We start from the raw sequence: 23,460 nt of genomic DNA on the forward strand, positions 1-23,460 counted from the left end.
TGTATAGTTTATAGTCAAAGTATTGTTACATGAGTTATTTCTTTTCTTTCATTTGAAATTGTTACGTCCATATTAGTACCTCATGCTTTCTCAGCAAACCTGATAGTAGTCAGTATACCTAGTGCCAGATCTGAGATTTAAATATAGTTCTTCAATAAAAGGTACAAATCTTTTTAGAAAAATGACTGATTCCAGACCAGGGACAGGGAAAATATAAGATTAGCTGGAACATTAAGTGAAAATAAATAAATAAATATAAAATTATTATATCACATTAAAAGGACATGTAAGTGATGTGAAGGAGCTCTCAGTGCCAAATCTAGAACAATATTTGCAACAAACTATATGATGATCGTATTAGATAATAAGCCATAGAATAAGATAAATATCAGTACATCCCTATTTTCTTAAATACATGGGGTAAAAGAGTAGCCCTTCTTTGTAGTAGGATTCCAATTATAAATTAATGAGTAATTAGGGAAATGAAAATTCACTATTAGATAAACACCATGATAATAACTATTTCAGATAAGAACTATCAGTGGATACTTAAAATTTGTGGATGAAGTTTTTTTTATTAGTTGCTCAAAACAATACAATGATCTTGACATATCATACGTTTGATTCAAATAGGGTATGAATTCTCATTTTATGTGGATGAAGTTTTAATGAGGAAAAAGAACATTGGCATGTTTCAAAGTACTTCTCCACAAGATAATTATTAATTATAAAGAGAGACATCACAAGTAGTGTGAAGAAACCTGGCAAACATGTCTCATTTACCAGGTAATCAAAGTTAATCACCAATAATAGAACATAGTGACATTCGATACCACTGGTGTGATACATTGGCAAGAGCACAGTTGTATATTCTTGCTCAAAATGTATAGCCTCACTCTAATCATTAGAAAACATCAGAGAAATTCAAGTTTAGGAGAATGTTACAAAATACATGCCTAGTAATCTTCAAAAAATGTCAAGGTCATAAGATACAAGGAAAAACTGAAGCAACTTGTCAAAGTCTAACAGATTGGATTGTCAGATTTTGGTATAGTCTATGGAAACAAGTCATGATATCCTAAATGCAATGTAGGATACTAAATTGCTTTCTGAACCAAGGAACAAAGTAACAGTTGCAATCGAAAAACTTGGAAAAGTTAAGTCTGTAAATTAGTTAATAGTATTATAATAATATTAATTTCATGTTTTACATAATAGTACTTTGATTATATGAGATGTTCTTATTAGAGGAAGCTGGTTGAAGAACATGCAGGAACTCTGCACTATTTATGTAACTTCTAAGTCTAAAATTGTTCAAATTAAAACCATGTTCTTTAAATCCTGATCAAAATGAAGCAAAAATTCTCTTTATTTTTGAGTTCTAATAGTATTTCTGAAAAAATAATTTTCAAAATTATTTTAATAAACATAACAAAAGAGAAAATATTGAAACATAATAACTCAACTTAGAAAACATATAACTTATCTGAAGCTCATTCTCAAATCTATGGCCATTTCTTAGCCTTTCTATTATAATGACTGTTAACTAGCCCCAAGATCTTAAACAGGTCCTTTGTACTCTTCTTGGGTTGCCTCCACATTAGATAGTGTCAACTTATTTTCCCACCATTTCAGAGCTGGTCTCCTTGAAATTGGAGGCAAAGATAAATCAGGCTTATTCCTTCATTAAGACTTTTCTTTTAGATTTGCTTTGGATTGTGAGAGACATTACTGTTTGCCAAACAACTCCGTGTCTTCTAGCTCCACTTTATATCAAAGAAGGAAACTGAGGCTCAGAAAGAAGGTTAAATATCTTGCCAAAATAATACACTAAGTACATGGAAAATCAAGATTCAAATCCAGGTCTATATGATTCTAGATTCTAAAGCATTCTGTTGTTTCCTGTTTCTAGTTAACCCAACAGAAAATATATGTACGTGTTGAATATAATATTTAGAAACATCAATAGGAAAGTAATTTGGTCATACTATCAGCACATATACATACAGAAACATCATCCAAGCAGTTACTATGTCCGTACTCCTTTTGAATTTACCATAGCCTCTAGCAAGACTCAAGTCCGGTAATAATTAGATTTCAGATTCATTGTATGACAAAACTAAAGCAACAAAAAGGAAATAATACTGAACTCTACTCTCTATATAGCAATTTTCCCTGTAGCTATTATCTTCATTCTTCTTCCTTCTCTAAAAATATTTAACCACTTACATTATTTTTCTACTGCTACCATAACAAATTATCACATACTTGATTGTTTAAATAAAACAAATATATTACATTACAACCATCTTAGGTCTCAGTGGGCTAAAATCTTATGTGGATGTTACATTCCTTACTGGAAGTTCATAGAAAGGATCCCTTTCCTTGCTCATTCAGATGACAGATCCTTCTGGGTATATGAGGACCCCATTTCCTTGCTGGCTGAGGGCCATTCCCAGCCTACAGAGGGTACCTGGATTCCTTGGCTCATAATCCCTTTGCTCCATCTTTACAGCCACCAGTACAAGTCAATACTCTCTAATATTAGACTGTCTCCTACTTCTGAATATCATTTTCCACACTCCTGCTTTCATTTCTTCCACTTCTAGAGTTCATATTATTAATTGGCCCATCTAGATAATCCAGGATAATCTTCCCATCTCAAAGGTCATCACCTTAGTCACATCTAAAAAATCCATTTTACCATTAAAGCTATGATTTTCATGGAATTGGAGGATTAGAATGTGGATGTCTTTAGGAAGTCATTATTTTGTAGACCACAAACCCCCATACAATAAAATTCACCAGAATCCACAAACCACATGCTAATATTAATAGTAATCATAGATAACTTATATTGTATACTATATGCCAAGTAATGTTCTAAATTGTGTTTTGCATAAATTAATCTAATTTTCATGATACCATAATGAGGCAGATGACACCCTGTTTTATAGATGAGGAAATAAAGATTAAAAAAGACAGGGGATCATTTATAGAGTCACTGCTAATAAGTGTTATCTGAGATTTGAAGCAGGTGGTCTGAGTCTGGGAGTTATGCCACTGACCTCTATACTACCATAAGTTATGCAGATAATTTGATACTTATGATATTTTGAGCAACTAATTAATAGTAAAAATAGGTAATCTGCTTATATGCAAGCAGGTTACTCATTGTTAATCTTTTGGGTAAATGATTTTTTCCCTACTAGCTCAGAAAAAAGGAAGTACATGAATGATTGAAAATGAATATAATTTACTTAGATTATTTTACTCATTGTCACTGTTGTAGTAAGAACAAATGTCAGTGTTTGTTAAATCAGTTCCTTCAGAACAATTGAATTAAGCAAAAAAGATGGTAATTATCATGCAATCCATTGGCATCCTGTTGTAGCACCCATGATAATGCAGTTTTCTCTCTCCCTTGAACTATATTCTTTGAAGTTAGCAGTGAAGTTCTTTATATTGTATATCTCAGCACTTAGCAGAACTTGATCATGGTAGGCTTTCAAATAATGAGTGGATGAATGGATTAGTTAGGTAATTAAATGATTACTATAACTGTCAATCCACTTGTACCCTGCTCTTAAAGTTTAATGAGTTAATTTGAGTTCAGAATGTTGCAGACATGATGATCTCCAAATTTTACATATAATAAAGGTAATAGTCTCAAAACAATGACTATATATTTATAAAATCCATTATAGTGCCTATAATATTGAGCATTTTCTATCTGATCCTCATTGGGCTGAATACTTCTTATACATTTTCAATATTCACTACAGTCCTGTTTGGTACTGTATTAGCTTTAAAGATGTGGAAACTAAGAACAAGGAGAGTTCATATCACTCTTCCAAGGCTATTCATGGACTTAGTAGAGCCAGAATCTTATCCAACGCTTAATTGACTCTAAAGTTTTTGCTTTTATCCATTGCCTCCTTATTTCTTTTCCTAAAAGTACCCTGGAGATTTCTGGGTTTGACTGCTCTTTTACTTTATGAATTGGTTAAATATAAATCCATTGTTGTATATTATTATCACCTTGTCTCTCAAGTAACAGAGTAAAATATCAAAACAGTTTTAAAAATCTACAAACACTCTAGTTCTGTTAAATTTCCATTTATAGAATTAGCATCCTAAGCTAGAAAACATAATGTTTTTTCTTCATTTTTTTGTTATTGTTAAGAATTCAGGAATCCTTTTTAATTAACAGAGAGTAAAATCAACTTTCTTATTGATATACAGTTCTTCAAGCTTTTGTAACACATGCACACATACATACACATGCTCAAACACATTCACATAGCAACCACCACAGTCAAGGCAATGAACTGTTCCATCATCGAAAAATTCAGGGTTTGATACCTTTTTAGTCATAAATTTCTTCCACTCAAAACCCTGCAAAACTGTGATCTGTTCTCTGTCACTGTAGTATTTTTCTTTTGGAGAATATCTTAAAAATGGTATCCAATCTGGAAAGCAGTATGGAGATTCCTTAAAAAACTTGGAATGGAACCACCATTTGACCCAGTTATCCCACTCCTTGGTTTACACCCAAAGGACTTAAAATCAGTTATACCCAAAGCATACTGTAGTCACACAGGCACATCAATATTTATAGCAGCTCAATTCACAATAGCTAAACTGTGGAAGCAACCTAGATGCCCTTCAATAGATGAATGGATAAAGTGACTGTAGTATATATACATAATGGAATATTACTCAGTATTAAGAGAATAGAATTATGGCATTTGCAGGTAAATGGGTAGAGTTGGAGAATACCATGCTAAGCAAAATAAGCCAATCCCCAAAACAAAGGCCAAATGTTCTCTCTGATAAGTGGATGCTGATCCGTAATGGGAGGAGGGGATGGGGAAAATGGAGGAACGGTGCATGGGAGCAGGAAAGATGGTGAGATGAACATCATTACCCTAGGTACACATATGACTGCACATATGGTGCAAAGCTACATTGTGTACAACCATAGAAATGTAAAGTTGAGCTGCAGTTGTGTATGATGAATCAGAATACGTTCTACTGTCATATATACCTAATTTAAAAAAAATAATTGATTTTAAGAAGTGGTATCAAGGCATTGTGAAATATTTTGTGTTTGACTCCTTCATTCAGCATGCCTTTGAAAATCAGTCAAATGTATTATTGCATACCTCAACAGTTTGATCCTTTTTATCGATGAGTACTATTCCATTGTATGGTTGTACCACAGTTTATTTATCCATTCAGCTGTTGAAGAACATTTGGGGTGGTTTCCAGTTTATAGAGATAATGAATAAAGCTGTTATAAACATTAGTGTACAGATTTTTGGATGAGGGTGAACACAAGTTTTTATCTCTCTAGGGTAAGAACCTAGAAGTAGAATTGTTACATCATATGTTAAATATATATTTAATGTTTTAAGAAACTGCCAGACTTTACCAGAGTGTTTGTACCACACTCTCCATCAGAGATTCAATTTCTCTACATCCCCACAAGCATTCGATTTTATCAATATTTTTTACTTTAATCATTCTAATAGGTATATTTTCATGATAGGTATGGTTTCAACCTGCCTTTCTCTAATAGCTAGTGAAACTGAACATATTTTCATATTTACTTACTATATGTATATGTATATACTTATATATGCAGATGTATATATCATCTCAGTGAAGTATCTGTTAACATGAGTTTCTTCATTAAGTTTTTATAGTCCTTTATATTTATAGTAAATACTTTTTCCCCAGTCTGTCCTGTTTCTTCATTCTCTTTAGCTAGGCTTTCCAAGAACGAAGTTTTAAATTTCAAGTCCAGATTATTACTTTTTCAGTTTACAGATCATGCTCTTGGCATCATATCCAAGAGTTCTTTCTTTAACTCAGACCATCAGGATTTTCTCCTTTGTTTTCTTTATAATTAGTCACATGATTTATGTTGTATTTTTTTTTATAAAATGTTAGATTGAAGTAAGGTTAATTTCTTTGTTTGTTTGGTGTGGATGCCAAGTTGTTTGAACACAGTTGAAAAAATTACCCTTTCTCAATTGAATGGGCTTTGAACCTGTGTTAATGACTAATTGACCCTATTTGTGTGGGTCTTTGTCTGGACTCTGTCCTATTCTGTTGATCTCTGTGTCCCTTTGCCAATACTATATAATCTTGATTTCTATAGCTATGTAAGAAATCTTAAATTTAGGGAATGTTATTTTTCCAGCTTTATTTTTTCCATGAAATTGTTTTTAATATTATAGTTCCTTTGCCTTTCCATGTAAATTCTAGAATAATCTCATCTGTATTAAAACTAATCCTGCTGGGATATTGATTTGAATTTCATTAAATCTATAGATAAGTTTAAAGAGAACCCATATATTTATTATGTTGAGGAGAATTTCAATTTGTGAACTTACGTCTCTACATTTCTTTAGGTCTTTGATTTCTTAGTGTATTATAGTATCAGAATATAGATCATCTTCATATTTTGTTACAGTTAAACCTACTTATTTCTTTTTTTCAGGAAAGGAGCTATTATGAATGACTTGTGGTTTTTTCCTTAGTTTCCAGTTGTTCTTTACTAATATATAGCAATATGAATGATTTGTATGTGTTGATTTGGTTGTAGGAGTTTCTTGTAATTTCCTTGTGATTTTCTATGTAGACAATCTTGTCCTTTACAAATAGGGGCAGTTCTGTTTCTTCCTTTCTAATATATCTGCCTTTTATTTAGTTTTATTGACATGACTAGATGCCAAGAATGGTAACAGTGGATATGCTTGCCTTTTACCCCAATATTAGGGAAAAGCATTTACTCTTTCTCCTTTAAGAATAATGTTAACTGGGGAAGGGCAAGAAGAGAATTTCAGTAGATTAGACAAAGGGGAACAAAAGGAAGGGAGGGGGGAAAGGAATAGGAAAGAAAGTAGAATGAATCTAACATAATTTTTCTATGTACACATATGAAAATAGCTAAAAGAACCTCACCATTGTGCCTACCCATGAGAATGAGGTCCTGATTAGAAGATATATCCCATGCTTATATAATTTTATCAATATAGATTCTACTCTTGTGTATAATTAAGAAGAATCAATAAAATAAAGTTTAAAACAAGAATAATGTTAACTATGTTATAGATGCCCTTTATCAAATTTAGTATGTTCCCAGGTATTCCTATTTTGCTGAGTTTTCATTATGAATAGATGAGTTTTCTGGATGCTTTTTCTGTATCATCAGTTTTTAAACATTTTTTAATCATTTGAAATTAATGTGATTTTTGCATCTTTAGCATTTTAGTATGGTAAAGTGAATTAATGAATATTCAAATATATTCAAATACTCATTCATATTGAATTAACCTTGATTCCCTATAAAGCTCCGTGTGGTCATTTTTATATATTGCTGAATTTGATTTGCTAATACTTCTTTGAAGATTTTTGTGTCATTGTCCATTGAGGATATTGGTCTATAGCTTTGCTTTTTCTTTTTGTACTATTGTGCATAATTTTATTATCAGAATAATGTGCTAGAAAGTATTCCTTTACCTTTTCTTAAAAAAATCTTCAAATTTACAGTTATTCTTCTTTAAATGTCTGATAAAATTTGCAAGTAAAGTCATACACATGATTGTTTTGTTTTAGGAATGTTTTAAAAGTCAGTTTTTAAATAACTACAGGAATATTCAGATTATTCATTTCATCTTGGATAAGTTTTAGTATTCTATGGTTCTGGAGAAGTTGTCCATTTCAAAGTTTTCAAGTTTATGTGTGTAAAGTGGTTCATAGTATTCCTATATTAACCTTTTACTATCCCCTGGTTCTGTACTGATATTCCCTTTTCATTTTTGGTATTAGTAATTTGTGCTTCCCTCTTTTTTTATGTTTGTCAATCTTACTAAAGGTTTGTCAGTTGTTTTGATCTTTTCAAAGAACCAGCTTTTTGTTTCGTTGAATTTCTCTATTTTTCTGTGATAATTTTGTTGATTTCTGATCTTAATTATTTCCTTCTGTGTTTTTTTCCCCCTGGGTATATTTTGCGCCTCTTTTTCTACTTTTATAACATGGCACCTTAGAATTATTGAGGTCTTCTTTTATTACATAAGTACTTAGTGCTATAAATGTCCCTCAAAACACTCATTTATATAGATATACCACAAACTTTTATTGACTTTTAATTTACTGCTTTGCTCCATAGATTCTTCAGAAGTGAAATGTATAGAGATTTTCTTATTATCATTCAGCTATTGATATCAGTTTAAATTCATTCAGGTCAATGAAACTTTGTAAGGTTTCATTTCTTTAAATTTTGTTAAACGTTATTTTATGATCCTGATATGTTGTATATTATGAATGTTCTGCATGCACTTGAAAGGAATGCGTATTCTGCTGTTTGGGAGTGGAGTGTTCTATATAAATACCAGTTGGATCTACTTGTTGGTGTGGCCTAATTCTTCTGTGTCCTTGGTGAATTTTTGTCTAGTTGTTCTATCAGTTACTAATATGAAGGGAGTATTGAAGTTTGCAATTATAATTATGGATATCTCTACTTATATGTTTTAAAACTCTGTTGTTAAATTTATACATATTTAAGATTATTATGTTTTCTTGGTGAAATTACTCTTTTCATTATGCAGTATTTCTTTTTATCCCTAGTAATTTTCTTAGCTTCAACAGTCTACTGTCTGGTATTAATATAATCACTCCAGCTTTATATTGATCAATATTGCATGACATAATTTTTCATCCTTTTGATTTTCAACCTATTGGTTTAATTACATTTAAAATAATTTTGTAGCTAGCATATAAATGGAACTTGGTTTTTTTCCCCCTTCTGTTCTGATAATCTCTATCCCTTAATTGCTTGTTAGACCATTTACATGTCATATAAGTTTTAATGTTAGGGTTTAGGTTTACCATTTTAATATTTGCTTTCTATTTGCTTCCTGTTTATCATTCTTCTCATCTTCCTTTCCTAACTTCTTTTGGAGCATTTTTTAAAAATATGTATTTATTTAATTTTTTACTCTATAGATTTTTTTAAGTGTTAATATTATAGATTGAAATGTTTATACTTTGGAATACCCAGCTAGCTCAGTTGGTACAACATGAGACTTGGAATGTACATATTTATATTTTCATTCTACTTAAAATCAATGTTTTTATCACTCAAGAGCAATATAGAAAACTTAGTGCCAAATGGGTTCCATTACCCTCCTTCCTTTATTTTGCAGTTTTTATATATATCACATCATTTCTCTTGTTGTTCTTTCATTCCTGACATTTAAAGTGTCCCTCTGATACCATTTTGGTTTTTTTTTCTGATGATCTTCCTTTAGCAGTGCTTTTGGAACAGACCTGTGGCAATGAATTATATTAGCTTTCCTTCATCTGAGAATGTTTTTATTCTATTTTCCTTCATTCCTGAAGGACATTTTCACTGTATATAGAACTTTGAGCTGACTGGGTATTTTTTGTTCTTTTTGTACTTTAAAAATATTTACTTCCTTATAGAATACATGATTTCTGATGATAAGTCTTTCAAATCATTTCTCAGTAGTCATGCATCATTTTCTCTGGCTCTTCTCAAGAATTTTTTGTAACTTTAATTTTTATAGTTTGATTGATGGACTTAGGCATAGGTTGTTTTGGATTTGTTTATTTCCTATTTAATGAACTCCTTGAATTGATAGGTTTATGTCTTTTTCTAAATTCAGGGAGTTTTTAAACTTTTTTTCTTGAAATACTTCTTTATGCACCGTATGTTCTCTTTTCTTTCTGGGACTTCAATAATATGACTATCCCATGCTCTATTTTTATCACACACATCCCTGAGACTCTACTTTTTTAAAAACAAAAAAAGCTGTTTGCTGTTTATTGTTCTGATTGAATAAATTCCATCAATTTCCTATGAAGTTCTCATTTATTCTTTCATCTCTATTTTGCTGTTAAACTCATTAAGTGGTTTTTACATTTTTTGGTCTTTTATTTTTATTTTTAGAATTTCCTTTTGGTTCTTATTTTTAATCTTATGTTTCCTGAGAATTTGCTAAGACTTTCTGTCTTTCCATAGTGTCCACTGCTATTTCTTGGAACACTTTTAGGGTAGCTTCATTGAAGTCTTTGTCTGATGATTCTAACATCTTTGTCTCCTCAAGGTTGCTATCTTTTGATCATTATTTCCCATGCAAGTTGAGACTTTCCTGGTTCATTGTATGCCAAGATTACTTTGTATTGTATCTTGGACATTTTGATAATTAGGTTATGATATTTTTGGTCGTGGGTAAATCCTGTAGAGAATTTTGGGTTTTGATTAGCAGGCAACTTATCTAGCTTTAATCAGGCTGTAAGCTCTAACTAAGGTTGTGTATTCATACTCAGTTCAATTTTTTTAATATTTATTTTTTAGTTGTAGTTGTCAATACCTTTATTTTATTTATTTATTTATTATGTGGTGCTGAGGATCGAACCCAGGGCCTCGTAGGTGCTAAGCAAGTACTCTACCACTGAGCCACAACTGCAGCCCCTCAGTTCAATTTTTAAAGCCTCTGCAATGGTATTTGAATCTGTCCTATTGTAATACCCTGTGGTCAGTCTGGAACATGGGTAGTGGTCTATCCCATACTTAGGTTCTCACATGGGTAGTGGTCTATCCCATACTTAGGTTCTCACATTCTGAGGGCGTAAAGCCAGGAGTTCATAAACAAGCTTAAAGGGTCATTTTCCTGAGCATCTCTTTTTTATGATCTTCCCAGTACTTCAATTCCCTGAAAGGGATACTCCTTTTCAGTCATCTTGCAAAAAATCTGGGACTTTATTTATCCCACTTTCCCTCATACATCCTGAACTGTGCAGGCAGGAAGAAGATCTGCAAGAAGATAGGGAGGAAAAGAACTCAGTTGACATTTCTGCTGTCCTCTTGGAGTCACAGTTCTTGATTGGAGAAGTTTCCCCTCCCTAAGAGTTTTAGGTGCCTTCAAGCTCCTACTAATAGCATTGTCTCTACTTGTAGTGACCTGGAGATGAGGGCAAAAGGGAATAGAGAAAGGAAGTGATTATTCCTATCTTCTTTGAGCACTTTCATGCGTCTTGAGCTAAAACCAGAGTGCCCCAATACCCACTTCCAGGCCAAGGGATACCAGAGTTGAAAAACAACAAAGTAAAGGAAATCAACCTATAGTATGTTGAAGTCTCACCTCATATACATACACACACACACACACACACACACAAACACATATTTATCTAAGTTAACAGATATTCATGGACATTGGAATTTTATTTACTGTGACTTTGCATCCCTTATCTGAAATGCTTGGGACCGGAAGTATTTCAGATTTTAGAGTTTATAAAATTTTGGAATATTTGCATGGACCTTAGCCATTTAGTATCCCTTATCCAAAATTCCAAACTCCAAAATACTCTTATCATCAGAAATTTAAGTTTGGATTTTCAAGTTAGTGTTGTTCAACCTATACCACAATATTTGCAGGATATATTCCAGTGTTTGCCAATTTTTGCTAATTTTTCTGCTTACAGTTATAGAAATACAATGTGGGGAAAATGAAGTTGTGTAGAAAAATACACAGTGAAACATGTCATTACTAATTGAAGTTTGATCTCAGAAATTGGTTGACATTTGCTTTGGGGATAGGTTTCCTTTAGCAGGGACAGTAGTGAGGGAATAACAGAAAGCAGGCTTAGGGAAGACTTACCACAGGCATGGAAAATCTGATTCACTTAACTTCTTACTGTCCTAAGAGATTACTATAAAAATTTTTTCTAAACACATTTGAGATGGTTACAAATGCATTGATATGAATTTCAAAAACTCAAGTTTTAGAATAACATTCTAAATAATCAATCTTATCCTTTAGTTCAGTCCTTCAATTTGATAGTAATTCTTCTGAATTTTAAATTAAAATGAATTGCATTTGTCATTTTTGCTTATACTTAAGTAAAAACCAATTTCATTTTATGGCTAAAATGAATAAGCAGTATCTCTTTTGATCTAAATTTCTAATATTTCCTCTTGATCTATTTTTATTTGAACTTCTCATTTTGATAAACTTATACATTCACAAATAATTAGAGAGTCACAAATAATTTATTGAGCCCCTCTGTACCTTTGACCCATTTTTGCCCAGTGGTAGCATCTTACAAAACTATAATGGAAATCACAGGTAGTGTTATTAAAATTGATATTTATAGTCAAATACAGAACAGTTCCATTACGGCAGATCTAGTATCCTCTCGTGTAATTTCTTGCTCTCTTTTGCCTCATCCCTAAACCTTGGCAACCAAGGGTTCTAATCTGTTCACCATATATAATTATGCATTTTCAAGAATTCCATGTAAATTAGACAGTATGTAACCTTTGGAATGTTTTTTTTTCACTTTCCATGATTTCTTGGAGATTGATCAAAGATGTTGCATATATCAATAGTTTGTTCCTTTTATTGCTGATAAGTATTTTGTGACTTATTTTGCATGTTATACTTTGCCTTTATTTGAAAATAACAGTCTTTATTATTCAGGGGTTTTACTCACTTTTATATATGCTTTGGAATTTAGACTAAAAGCAGAAGCCTGAGGAGCGTTCTCTACTGTTCCTTTTTAAATTGAATTTAGGTTAACCAATCATAATGTGTTGACATTATTGTCTTATAGAGGAAAATCCTTTGTACAGATAGATTTTATTGCTTTACTCCCTTTATATTTCCTGAATTAGACATAAGATCAGAACACATTAGGGAAGGTGCTGTGACTTCATGAATGAACGCAATCGAGGCTATTACTGGACAGCACATTTGAAAACAGAGTGTTTACGTTACAGGCCAAAATTAGGATATTTTTTGTTTTTATTAAGTAACATTGTTTTAGTCTTTCAACCAAAATACTTACTGCAATGATGAGAAGAGGAGAATGGAGACTTTTAGGTTTTATATTGTATGTAATAATGCTGAGAATAGATTCTAAAATATGTTAAATTTTCATCTAAAGAGCCTAGATTTTATCCCAAGCAAACATGAAGGAAGGAATAAATGAAGAAATCATTTAAATGAATTCCAGACAGCTTTTTTTTATTTTTTATTTTTAGTTGTCAATGGATCTTTTTTATTTTATTTACTTATATGCAGCGCTGGGATGGAACCCAGGGTCTCACGCATGCCAGGCAAGTTCTGTACCACTGATCCACAACTCCAGCCCTAGACAGTTTTTTAATCATCTATAATAACTAAGTAGAAAAATAAATAATTTTAAAATGTCATTTCATTGTAATGCATTCTGTTGTTGTATATAAATTTTAAAAATGTCATTTTAACTTTTAACATCAGTGTTATAGTTCATCTTAACAAGTGATAAGTCTGTTTATATGAGGATAAATAAAGGACATAGATATATAATAATGTTACTATAATATCATCATTTAATTGCCCAGCTGGCATACTGTTTTTTATTTTGGTTTAAGTAGGTGCACTGGAGAGGAAAAAAGGGTAAGAGATATTAGAGGTTTACAGATATTTGGCAAACACTGGCATACATTCTTATTTTTGTAAACCCTTGATAAGAACTTTTAAATTATTAATTATTATGCTGATAATGAGAATTTTTAGAAGTTAATCACATAATTATCTTGATGTTTTTATGTTGATCTAAAATGATTTGTACTTATTTTAACAATTTTTCATATAGTGATCATCTTTAAATATTAGTATAAAAGCTAAAATCTGCTAAATAATGTACCTACTAATCCATAGCACTTAAAGAAATACATTTAATGCAAAGATATTTTACTTAATTAGTGCTGTTTCTCAAAGAGAAATTTAATATCAAGATTTTTCAGCTGACATATTTAGTGAGGTTTGTATGTGGTGCAGATACCTATATTATGTTTAAAATATTCTGATTAGCCAGGAACAGTGGTTCATGCCTATAATCCCAGCGGCTCAGGAGGCTAAGGCAGGGGATCAGGAATTCAGAGTCATCTTCAGCAACTTAGAAGGCCCTAAGCAACTTGGCGAGACCCTATCTCAAAATTAAAAAATGAAATGGGCTGGGGGTGTGGCTTAGTAGTTAAGCACCCCTGGGTTCAATTATCAGGATCAAAAATTAATTAATTAAAATTATTCTGATTTTAATTAGAACATATACTCTGCTACAGTTAAAAGAGCAGTTTCTAACTCCTTCATGTCTTCTAATATATTCATGTGTTCTTAATAAACTTTCATGATAAATAAAATGTGCCCAAATATATAAAACATTTTGCCAAAGTATGCATTTATAATATAAAATATTTACTCTGAATCTATTCTGTATTAAATACATTAAATAGCCTACTACAAACAGAGGTGGGAAGGGAGAATCACAAACATGTAGAGTTCCTCTAAGGAATAGAGTTAGAGTAGAAGAAAAATTATAGTGCCTTAGATGTTTGCTTTGGGCACAGTGACATTTGGTTTAGTCTTTCTAGTTTTCTAGTGCAGAAGTGTGTAATGGAAAGGGCTCTGAAGTCAATCATATCTGCATACAAATTCCAGTTCTCCCATCTAATAGCTGTGTGTCCATGGGCAAATTATTTAACTTCTCCAACCCTCAACTTTTGTTTTGCTTTTTCAGTTTATAAAATAGATTGTTATGACTGGACACAGTGGTGCACACCTGCAATTCCAGCAGCTTGGGAGGCTGAGGCAGGAGGATCATGAGTTCAAAGCCAGCCTCTGCAACTTAGTGAGGCCCTAGGGCCTATCTCTAAAACTATTTTTAAAAAAGGCTGGGGATGTGGATCATTAGTTAAGTGCCCCTTAGATCAATCCCCAGTACCCACCCACCCCCCAAAAAAGTTGTTATGAAGGTTAAAAGAAACAAGTTTATGAAACATTTAGCAAAGTACCTGGACCACAGAAATATGTGCTTTGGAAAATAAATGAAAAAAATCATACTAACTATAGATATAGCTCTTTTCCTAAAATACTACTAAAATCCTAGTATGCTTAGGCAGGTTGAACATTCATAATCTGAAAATCCAAAATTTGAAATTCTTTGAGCACTGACATGACACCACTAGTGGTTCACACCTGACTTTATGTGACAGGTCACAGTAAAAATGTAGGCACCCCAAAAACACTGTAAGAAATTATGTTCAGGCTATGTGTATAAGGTATATCTGAAACAAATGAGTTTCACATTTAGACTTGGGTCCCATACCCAAGATAACTCATTTATATATGTCAATATTTAAAAATCTGAAATTCAAAATGCTTCTGGTCCCAAGCATTTCAGATAAAGGATACTAAACCTATAACTCTAAAATATGTATAATTTCAGAATCATATCTAAATCTGCATTGATATCTTAGATTTGTCTAAGACATCTTTGTGTTTTTGACAAAACTAACTGCTTAATACTTCTATAAAGCACTACTTTCCAACAGTACAGTCCCATATATGTAAAAGAAAAAAATCCAAATTAAATATAATCTGAACTAATTCTTTTCAGATTTCTAGAAGCTAAAATGTTTGTGGCAAATACGTCTCTTTTAATCCCCTGTTCTTTGATTTCAGCAGGAAAGGAAGGGCAAGAAATCCTGGGGCCTGAAGCTCAGGCAGATGATGCAGGATGTACAGGTACTCTTGCCATTTTCTCATACTATAGCCTTTGAAGGAGGTCTTTTGTGACACCAGTTTTTGCATTTGTGAATCCTGAATTTAATTTATTTCCTCCCCTTTTATCTGTCCTCCTAAAATGTTTAAGTAGGCATTTGGAGCACTACATGAAAAGTTAGAAATTAATATTCTTTAAATACAGTGTAAATTTACAGATTTACATAATATAGCATATTTTTCAATCTATAAATATGACCAGTGTAATCTACAAATCATACAAAAACTTTTACAATTTGAATTTATATCAAATTTTTTACCAAAGTTAAAGAAAGAAACATCTATTGACTATATTTTGGGTTTCATTATTAGTTTCTGGTATCAGCTTTGAATTGCCCACAAGACAGACAGCAGAAGAGGAAAAAAATAAGCAATTATCAGGGTTATGTACAAACCAGATGAGAATCATGAATATTGCTGAGTTGAGTGAACATATCACAAAAAATACAAGAGAATCAAATTTTTTTCTTACAATATCTATATAATTGATTCAGATTAGGTTTAAGAAGCAAAAAAGTAAATGGAAAACTTAAATCAGATCTCATGTATAATTGTACCAGAGACATTTTATTGTGTCCCTCATGTCAGGTAGAACTATTAGAATGTAAAATTAAAAACTGAATTCCAAATTATTAAAATATTCCCCTAAAATAATATACTTAAAAGTAGTATATTTTGTGTATTCAGGCATATATTTTTAACTCTTGATATTAAAATTTTCAGTTTACTGAAAAGTTGAACGAATGAATGCTTTCCATCTGAATGCAATACTTGTTAACATTTTTGCTGAATTTTCCACTATACATGTATTAGTTGAACCGTTTCTTAGTAAATTATAGAAATCATGACATTTCATAATTAATCTCTAATAAATAAGTACCTTTTCTTATGTAACAAAATCAGCCTTCATGTATCTCCAGCAAACAATACATTCTCTTATATAATAAAACTGATAGTAATTCCCTAATAATATAGTAGTCCACATTCAGATTTTCTCAACTGTTCCCAAAATGTCTTTTATAGCCTTCTTTAATAAAGTAGCTTCTTATATTAGTGCATTATAATTATAGATATTGTCAGGTTCATTTTGACATACTCATAAATGCATATAACATAATTTACTCCTTTTTTGTCTCCAATACTACCTCCTTTCCTTCCCTTCTCCCTCCACTTGATCTTCTTCCTGTACTCTATGCTTCTTCCTTCTGTTAATTTATTTTTTTTTAATTGGTGCATTATAGTTATACATATAAGTTGATTCATTTTGATATATTCATACATATACATAGCATAATTTGGTCAATTGCATTCTGCAGTTCCTCCCTTTTCCCATGGTTTCTCCCTCCCCCTCAATTCCTTTCTTTTCTGTGCTATTCTCCCTCATATTTTCATGAGAACCCCCTTTTTAAAATTTCTTTTCTCTAGCTTTTGCAAATGAGAGACAACATTCAGCCCTTCACTTTGAGTTAGGCTTATTTCACTTAGCATTATGTTCTCCAATTTCCATCTGTTTATCAGCATATGACATAATTTCATTCTTCTTTATAGCTGATTAAAATTTCATTGTGTAAATATACTGCATTTTTTAAAATCTGTTTGTCTGTTGAGGAACACTTAGACCATTTCCTTAACTTAGCTATTGTGAATTGTGCTGCTGTAAACATTGGTATTGGTATGCATTTATCACTACAGTATGCTCATTTTGTTCTTTTGGATAAATACAAAGAAGTGGGATAGCTGGGTCATATGGTAGGTCCATTCCTAGGCTTTTGAGGAATCTCTGTACTGCTTCCAGAGTGGTACTACTAATTGGCAGTCCCACCAACAATGCATGAGTGTACCTTTTTTTCTTATAGCTTCATGAGCATTTATTTATATTCTTGATGATTGCCATTCTAACTGGATTGAAATGAAATCTCTGTGTAGTTTTGATTTGCATTCTCCTTATTTCTGTTTTCATATATTTGTTTGCCATTTGCAATTTTTCTTTTGAGAAATATCTATTTAGTTCATTTGCCCATTTATTGATTGAGTTATTGTTTTTTGATGGCAAATTCTTTGAGTTTTCTGTGTATTTGGGATATTAATCTCCTGTTAGAAGAGTTAAAATGATTCTCTTCTCATTTTAGGCACTTTCTTCATGATCTTAATTGTTTCCTTTGTTGTACAGAAGTTTTTTAATTTAAAGTCATTACACTTATTGATTCTTCATTTATTTCTGGAGCTTTAGGAGTCATTAAGGAAATCAGTGCCTAAACCAATATGTTGGAGTTGACCCTGTTTTCCTTCAGCAGTTGCAGGGTTTCTGGTCTAACACTTAGGTCTTTCATCCAATTTGAGTTGACTTTTTTATTTAAGGAGAGAGAAGTTTCATTCTTGTACATATGGATATCCAGTTATCCCAGTACCATTTATTTAAAAGGCCATGTTTTTTTCCCCTTGTGTTTTTGGTACCTTTGTCAAGGATCAGATGTCTATCTATGAAGATTTGTCTTTGTGTCTTTCTTTCTATTCCATGGGTTTTTATATTTATTTTTATGCCAGTATCATGCATTTTTTGTTACTGTAGCTCTGTAGTATAATTAGAGATCTGGTATTGTAATGCCACCTGCATCACTCTTATTGCTCAGTCTTACTTTGGCTATTCTGTTTTTTTTTTAATTCTTCTATATGAATTTTAGAACTTTTTTCTAGTTCCATGAAAAATGTCATTGGCATTCTGATAGAATCACATTGCATCTGTATATTGCTTTTAATAAGATGGACATTTTGACAATATTAATTCTGCCTAGTCAAGAACATGGACATTTTCCCATCTTCTGAGGTCTTCTTCAGTTTCTTTCTTCGTGTTTCGTAGTTTCCATTATAGAGGTCTTCCACTTCCTTGGTTAGATTTATTCCCAAGTGTATTATTTGAGATTATTCTAAATGAAATTGTTTTTGTGTTTTCTTTCTTAGCAGATTCCTTATTGGAGTTTAGGAAAGCTATTGATTTTTCTGTGTTGATCTTATATCCCACTACTTTGCTGAATTTGTTGATCAGCTCTAAAAGTCTTCCAGTGGAGTTTTTCGAGTCTTCTAAATATAGGATCATGTCATTGACAAACTTATAGTGTGACTACATCTTTTCCTGTTTATACCCTTTTAATTTCCTTCTCTTGCCTGATTTCTTTGGCTACAGTTTTAAAATTATATTGAATAGAAGTGGTGAGAGTGGATATTTTTGTCTTGTTCCTGATTTTGGAAGAAACGCTTTCAGTTTTTCTTCATTCACTATGTTGTTGGCTTTGATTTTGTCATATATAGCCTTTATGATATTAAGTTCCATCCATCCCTAGTTTCTTCAGTGTTTTTATAATGAATGAATGCTGGATGTTGTATCTGTTGAGATGATCATGTGATTTTTGTGCATTCTATTTATGTGATGAATTATGTATATTGATTTGCATATGTTGAACCAACCTTACATTCCTGGGGTGAAACCAACTTGATCGTAGTGTACATTCTTCTTAATATATTTTTAAATGTGAGTTGCTAATATTTGCTAAGTATTTTTGTGTCTGTTCAGAGATAATGGTCTGTAGTTTTCTTTCCTTGTGTGTTTTTCTCTGGGTTTGATGTCAGGATGATAATGGTTTCATGGGATGAATTTGGGAGTTTTCCCTCCCTTTCAATATCATGGAATAGTTTAGGAGAATTGGCATTAGATCTTTGTAGGCCTGCTAGAGCTCAGCTGAGAATCCATCTGGTCTCGGGCTTTACTTTGTTGGAAGGCTTTTCATTACTGCTTCAGTCTCATTACATTATATCTGTCTGTTCTGGTTTTTAATATCCTCTTCGTTCAATTTGTGTAAGTCATATGTTTCTGGATATTTGTCAGAGTCTTCCAGATTTCTCATTTGTTAGGTATTATTCTAATAATTCTCTGGATTTCAGAAGTATCTATCATTTCTAATTTTGTTGATTTGGGTCTTTTCTTTCTTGGTTAGTTTGGCTAAAGGTTTATCAATCTTGTTTATCTTTTCAAAGAATCAGTTCATTGTTGCATTAATCCTTTATTTTTTAATTTTTTGTCTGAATTTCATTAATTTTGGCTCTGATCATAATTATTTCCTGTCTTCTACTAGTTTTAGAATGAGTTTGCTCTTGGTTTTATGGGGCCTCAAGATGTAACATTAGACTATTTATTTGGCATCTTTCTGTTTTTTTGTTGTTGTTGTTGTTTTTATTTGTATTTTTCCAAGTGGGCACTCAATGCAGTAAACTTTCCTCTAGAGCTACCTTCATGCTGTCCCAGAGATTTTGATATGTTCTATTTCTGTTCTCATTTGTTTCTAAGAACTTATTTATTTCTCCCATTTTCTATGATCCTGTCCTCATTCAGAAGTATATTATTCAATCTCCATGTGTTTAAATGGTTTCTATTTTATATCTTTGTAATAGTGTCAAATTTTATTCTATTATGATCCAATAAAATTCAAGGAATTATCTACCTTTATTTTTTGTATTTATGTCCTAAAATATTATCTATTTTGGAGAAGGTTCCTCCTGAGTCTTTGTATCAATTAGTATTTGTTTTATTTAAGTAAGTACACCAGAATTTGGGGTATAAATATTTATAACCATTGTATCTTGTTATTTGATAGTTTTTTAACCAGTATGAAGTAACTTTCTTTGTCTCCGGACTTATTTTGGCTTGAAGTTTACTTTGCCAGTTATGAGAGAGGCTACTCCTGCTTGCTTTCAGTCTCCATTTGTATAATATATCTTTTTCTATCTTTCACCTATAGCCTGTGGATGTCTTTCAGGCATAGATATTTTTATCACATAGTTTTAATTAAGTTTTCTCTTTTTCTTTTGTGTTTTAACATTTATAGTTGTGTTTTTTCTTTTAACTTTGTAGTACACTTCAGAACTATTCCATAGAGCCTTATAAATTGTCTTCACTATGGAAGTGTGGTTTATGGTTACTAAGTGTCAAAAACAGATTTTCATCTATAATATAAACATTATCACTCCCATATTTGTCAGTCAGTTCCATAAAAAAAGAGTAAATCTTTATTATTATTAAAGATGAATTCCAAATTGTCAGTTCCATTAAATAAAGAATCTTTGTTATTATTAAAGATGAATTCCAAATTAATTAATAATAGAGTATCATGATTTGTGGTATCTGTACAGCCCAAGACTTTATATTCTTCTCTTAACATGGTTTTGTTAGCTTGCATGAATAATGTATTCACATATGCTTGCTATTAAATATTTGTCATGATAACCTGCAGATTACATAAAATATTAAAACTGGATGTTTATTAGTAAAACAGTAATGTTTAATGAACACAAAACAATGCTGTTTAGTACTCTTTTACCTCATGTTAAACTTTGATGACTTGTAAATACTATATTACTAGAGTTACAGAAGACCATTTGCCCTTCCAAACAAAATTCTGTCAAAAAAGATTTATACTTCCAAGTTTACAGTATTTTATCTTGCAGTTTTCTCTTCACTATAAATATGAATTCTTTCAGGTTGAAGTACTGAGTAATACATAAATTTTCTAAAAAAACAAAAAAGAAACCCACATCTGGAAGACACAGTGACCTTGTATTAACTACTTGCTGCTGTAGTGTCAGGCCTCCCCCACCCACAAGAAGTTGATCCCTGTTGCCTATTTCCCTGGAACCCTGGGAAGATTTAGGAGCAAGAAAATATTTAATAAAGCTACACTAAGTGTAGCTTTAAGGAACAAAAGATGAAAATTGAACTTTTGAGACTTTAGAGTAGTTAAACTTTAACATTATATTTTGCCTTTGCTTTTGTTACTTCCTTGACTACTAATGAATAACATGCTGACAAAAACATTGTATGTATGTCACTCTCACTAGTTCAGAACCTTGTCAGATCTTTCCTATAGCTTGCTTACTTTCACTGTTGATGAAATTAAGAGAATTGTTGATTCAACTTATTCACCAAAAACATGTTTGCTTCTTCCAAGCATCCATTTTGTTGTTGTTATTGTTGTTGTTCATATAGTTAACAGTTTTATAAAGTTTTAAAAACAGAGGGTAAAGATTGCAGGTTACTGAGAATAAAATTTGTGCCTGGGGAGGGAGGGAGGGAGGAGGAGAGAGAGAAAAAAAATTTTTATATTTATGTTAAACATTCTCTTTCTCTAATTTGTGATTATACTCTATAATTCTACACCTTCACAGGTGAATATAGTTCTATAATCCTATACTTTGATGATTAGCTCTTGAATTTTTACTTATTTTATTATTATTATGTGTCTCTGTGTATTTGCTCATCTTCCTAATCTTTAAAGACCAGTATCAATCTTAAAGACCAGTAAATTTGCTTTGTAATTGACCTTTTCATGATGTGCTCTGCCAAAACTTTAAATTTCATGGGTAAAATTGCAGAGTTTCTGATTTCCATTGAAATTCGGCTTGGTAATGCAGATTCATGGAGATAGTGTTGTTTAGTGGAAAGACTCCAGAATTTGATGTCAGACATCTAATACTAAAGCATGTGTTCTGATGGTAATACTTTTTTCCTACATGATCTTGGAAAAGCTATCTAACTTTTCTAACTCGCATCTGTTTTATTGAGAAACAGATGAAGGTTAGAAAACAGTTTTTAATTTTGAAATTATAATGCTTTAAGGAAAACAACTAAAAATTGTAGCACTTAACTACATACTGGGTACAGTACTAATAAGCATGTTGCTATATTAATTTAATCCTCATAACAACACTAAGAGTTATTGTTATTATCATCTAAATTTTATAGTATGTAAACAATTATATACAGCTCACAAATTTCTTAATGGGCATATAATTTTCATCTTAAATGTAAGTAGTGGCAAACAATTTCTAGCATATTAAAAACATTGACTTTTTAATACCATTCTTACATGTGAAATATATAACAATTTAATAACTACTATCAGTCATTTTTTAATAAATGAGTAAACTCTTTAAGAGTCAGAAATATCATATCATAATGTTTACTCCTTAAACTCATATTTGCCCTCCATCTACCCTATAGAATTTATGATAATGTGATATATAATTCCTGTTTGCAGGAACTTTTTATCAACTCAATTTCTTTAAAAGAAAGGCACATATTTAAATTGAAATTCCTTTTTAATATCCAGGGACCACAGGAATATTAAAGTTTAAATATATTATGGATTTATCATTTATTAATAGTTCCTAGCTGATCACAACATAAATATATTACACATTTTAATAAATAATTGTTAGATATTATTAAAATGAGATTAATAAGCTAAAGATTTTCTATTTACTTCATATAGTATATTACTATTACTTCTAAAAGGGAAAGTATTCAGCATTAATTCTGTTTCTGGTTTTTGTTTAGCACTGAGATAACTTTATTCCCAAATAAAAAATAAATAAATAAAAGTTTTATAACTTACTCAGTTCTTTATACAGCCTCAGAATTATATGCCAAGAGTTGTGTTTGTTAATAAAAATGTTTTAATATCCTAGCACTAACAATTAAGTTAAGTTCCCCTTCAATTATGTTGAGAAGAAACAATCAAAGCCACCTAATTTGCAAAAAGATTTGTTTCCCAGTCATTAGAATCTTGCATGTTCTGAGACATATAACAGATAGGCTCTGTCAATACTTGCTTATCAAATTACTTGAAATTATACTTTTTTGGACCTTGCTTTACTTATCTTTCTTAGTGAGAGCACTTTTTCCCCCACTGGGGACATTGAGTATGGTTAACTTCAGTAAATTCTTGCTAAAAGAATTTTTTAAATTCTTTTATCTGAAGACATG

General features: G+C 31.4%; 1 protein-coding gene across 7 annotated transcripts in view; it reads left to right on the forward strand.

Moving 5' to 3' along the window:
- Zeb1 (zinc finger E-box binding homeobox 1) overlaps positions 1-23,460 on the forward strand; it is a 164,927-nt gene that overhangs the window by 119,390 nt on the left and 22,077 nt on the right. For 3 of the 7 annotated variants that reach the window (XM_046448250.1, XM_058580572.1, XM_058580575.1), the window contains exon 3: positions 15,549-15,611. The exons of 2 other annotated variants lie outside the window; for them this stretch is intronic. In XM_046448250.1, coding sequence (XP_046304206.1) covers positions 15,549-15,611 — 63 coding nt within the window. The remainder of the gene's footprint in view (positions 1-15,548; positions 15,612-23,460) is intronic. 2 more of the 7 variants (XM_046448251.1, XM_058580573.1) reach the window with 1 other exon arrangement.

The sequence above is a fragment of the Marmota monax genome, unplaced genomic scaffold (assembly GCF_021218885.2).
Source record: "Marmota monax isolate L192 unplaced genomic scaffold, Marmota_monax_Labrador192_F-V1.1 WCK01_AAM20220418_F8-fsc00066, whole genome shotgun sequence".
NCBI lineage: Eukaryota > Metazoa > Chordata > Mammalia > Rodentia > Sciuridae > Marmota > Marmota monax.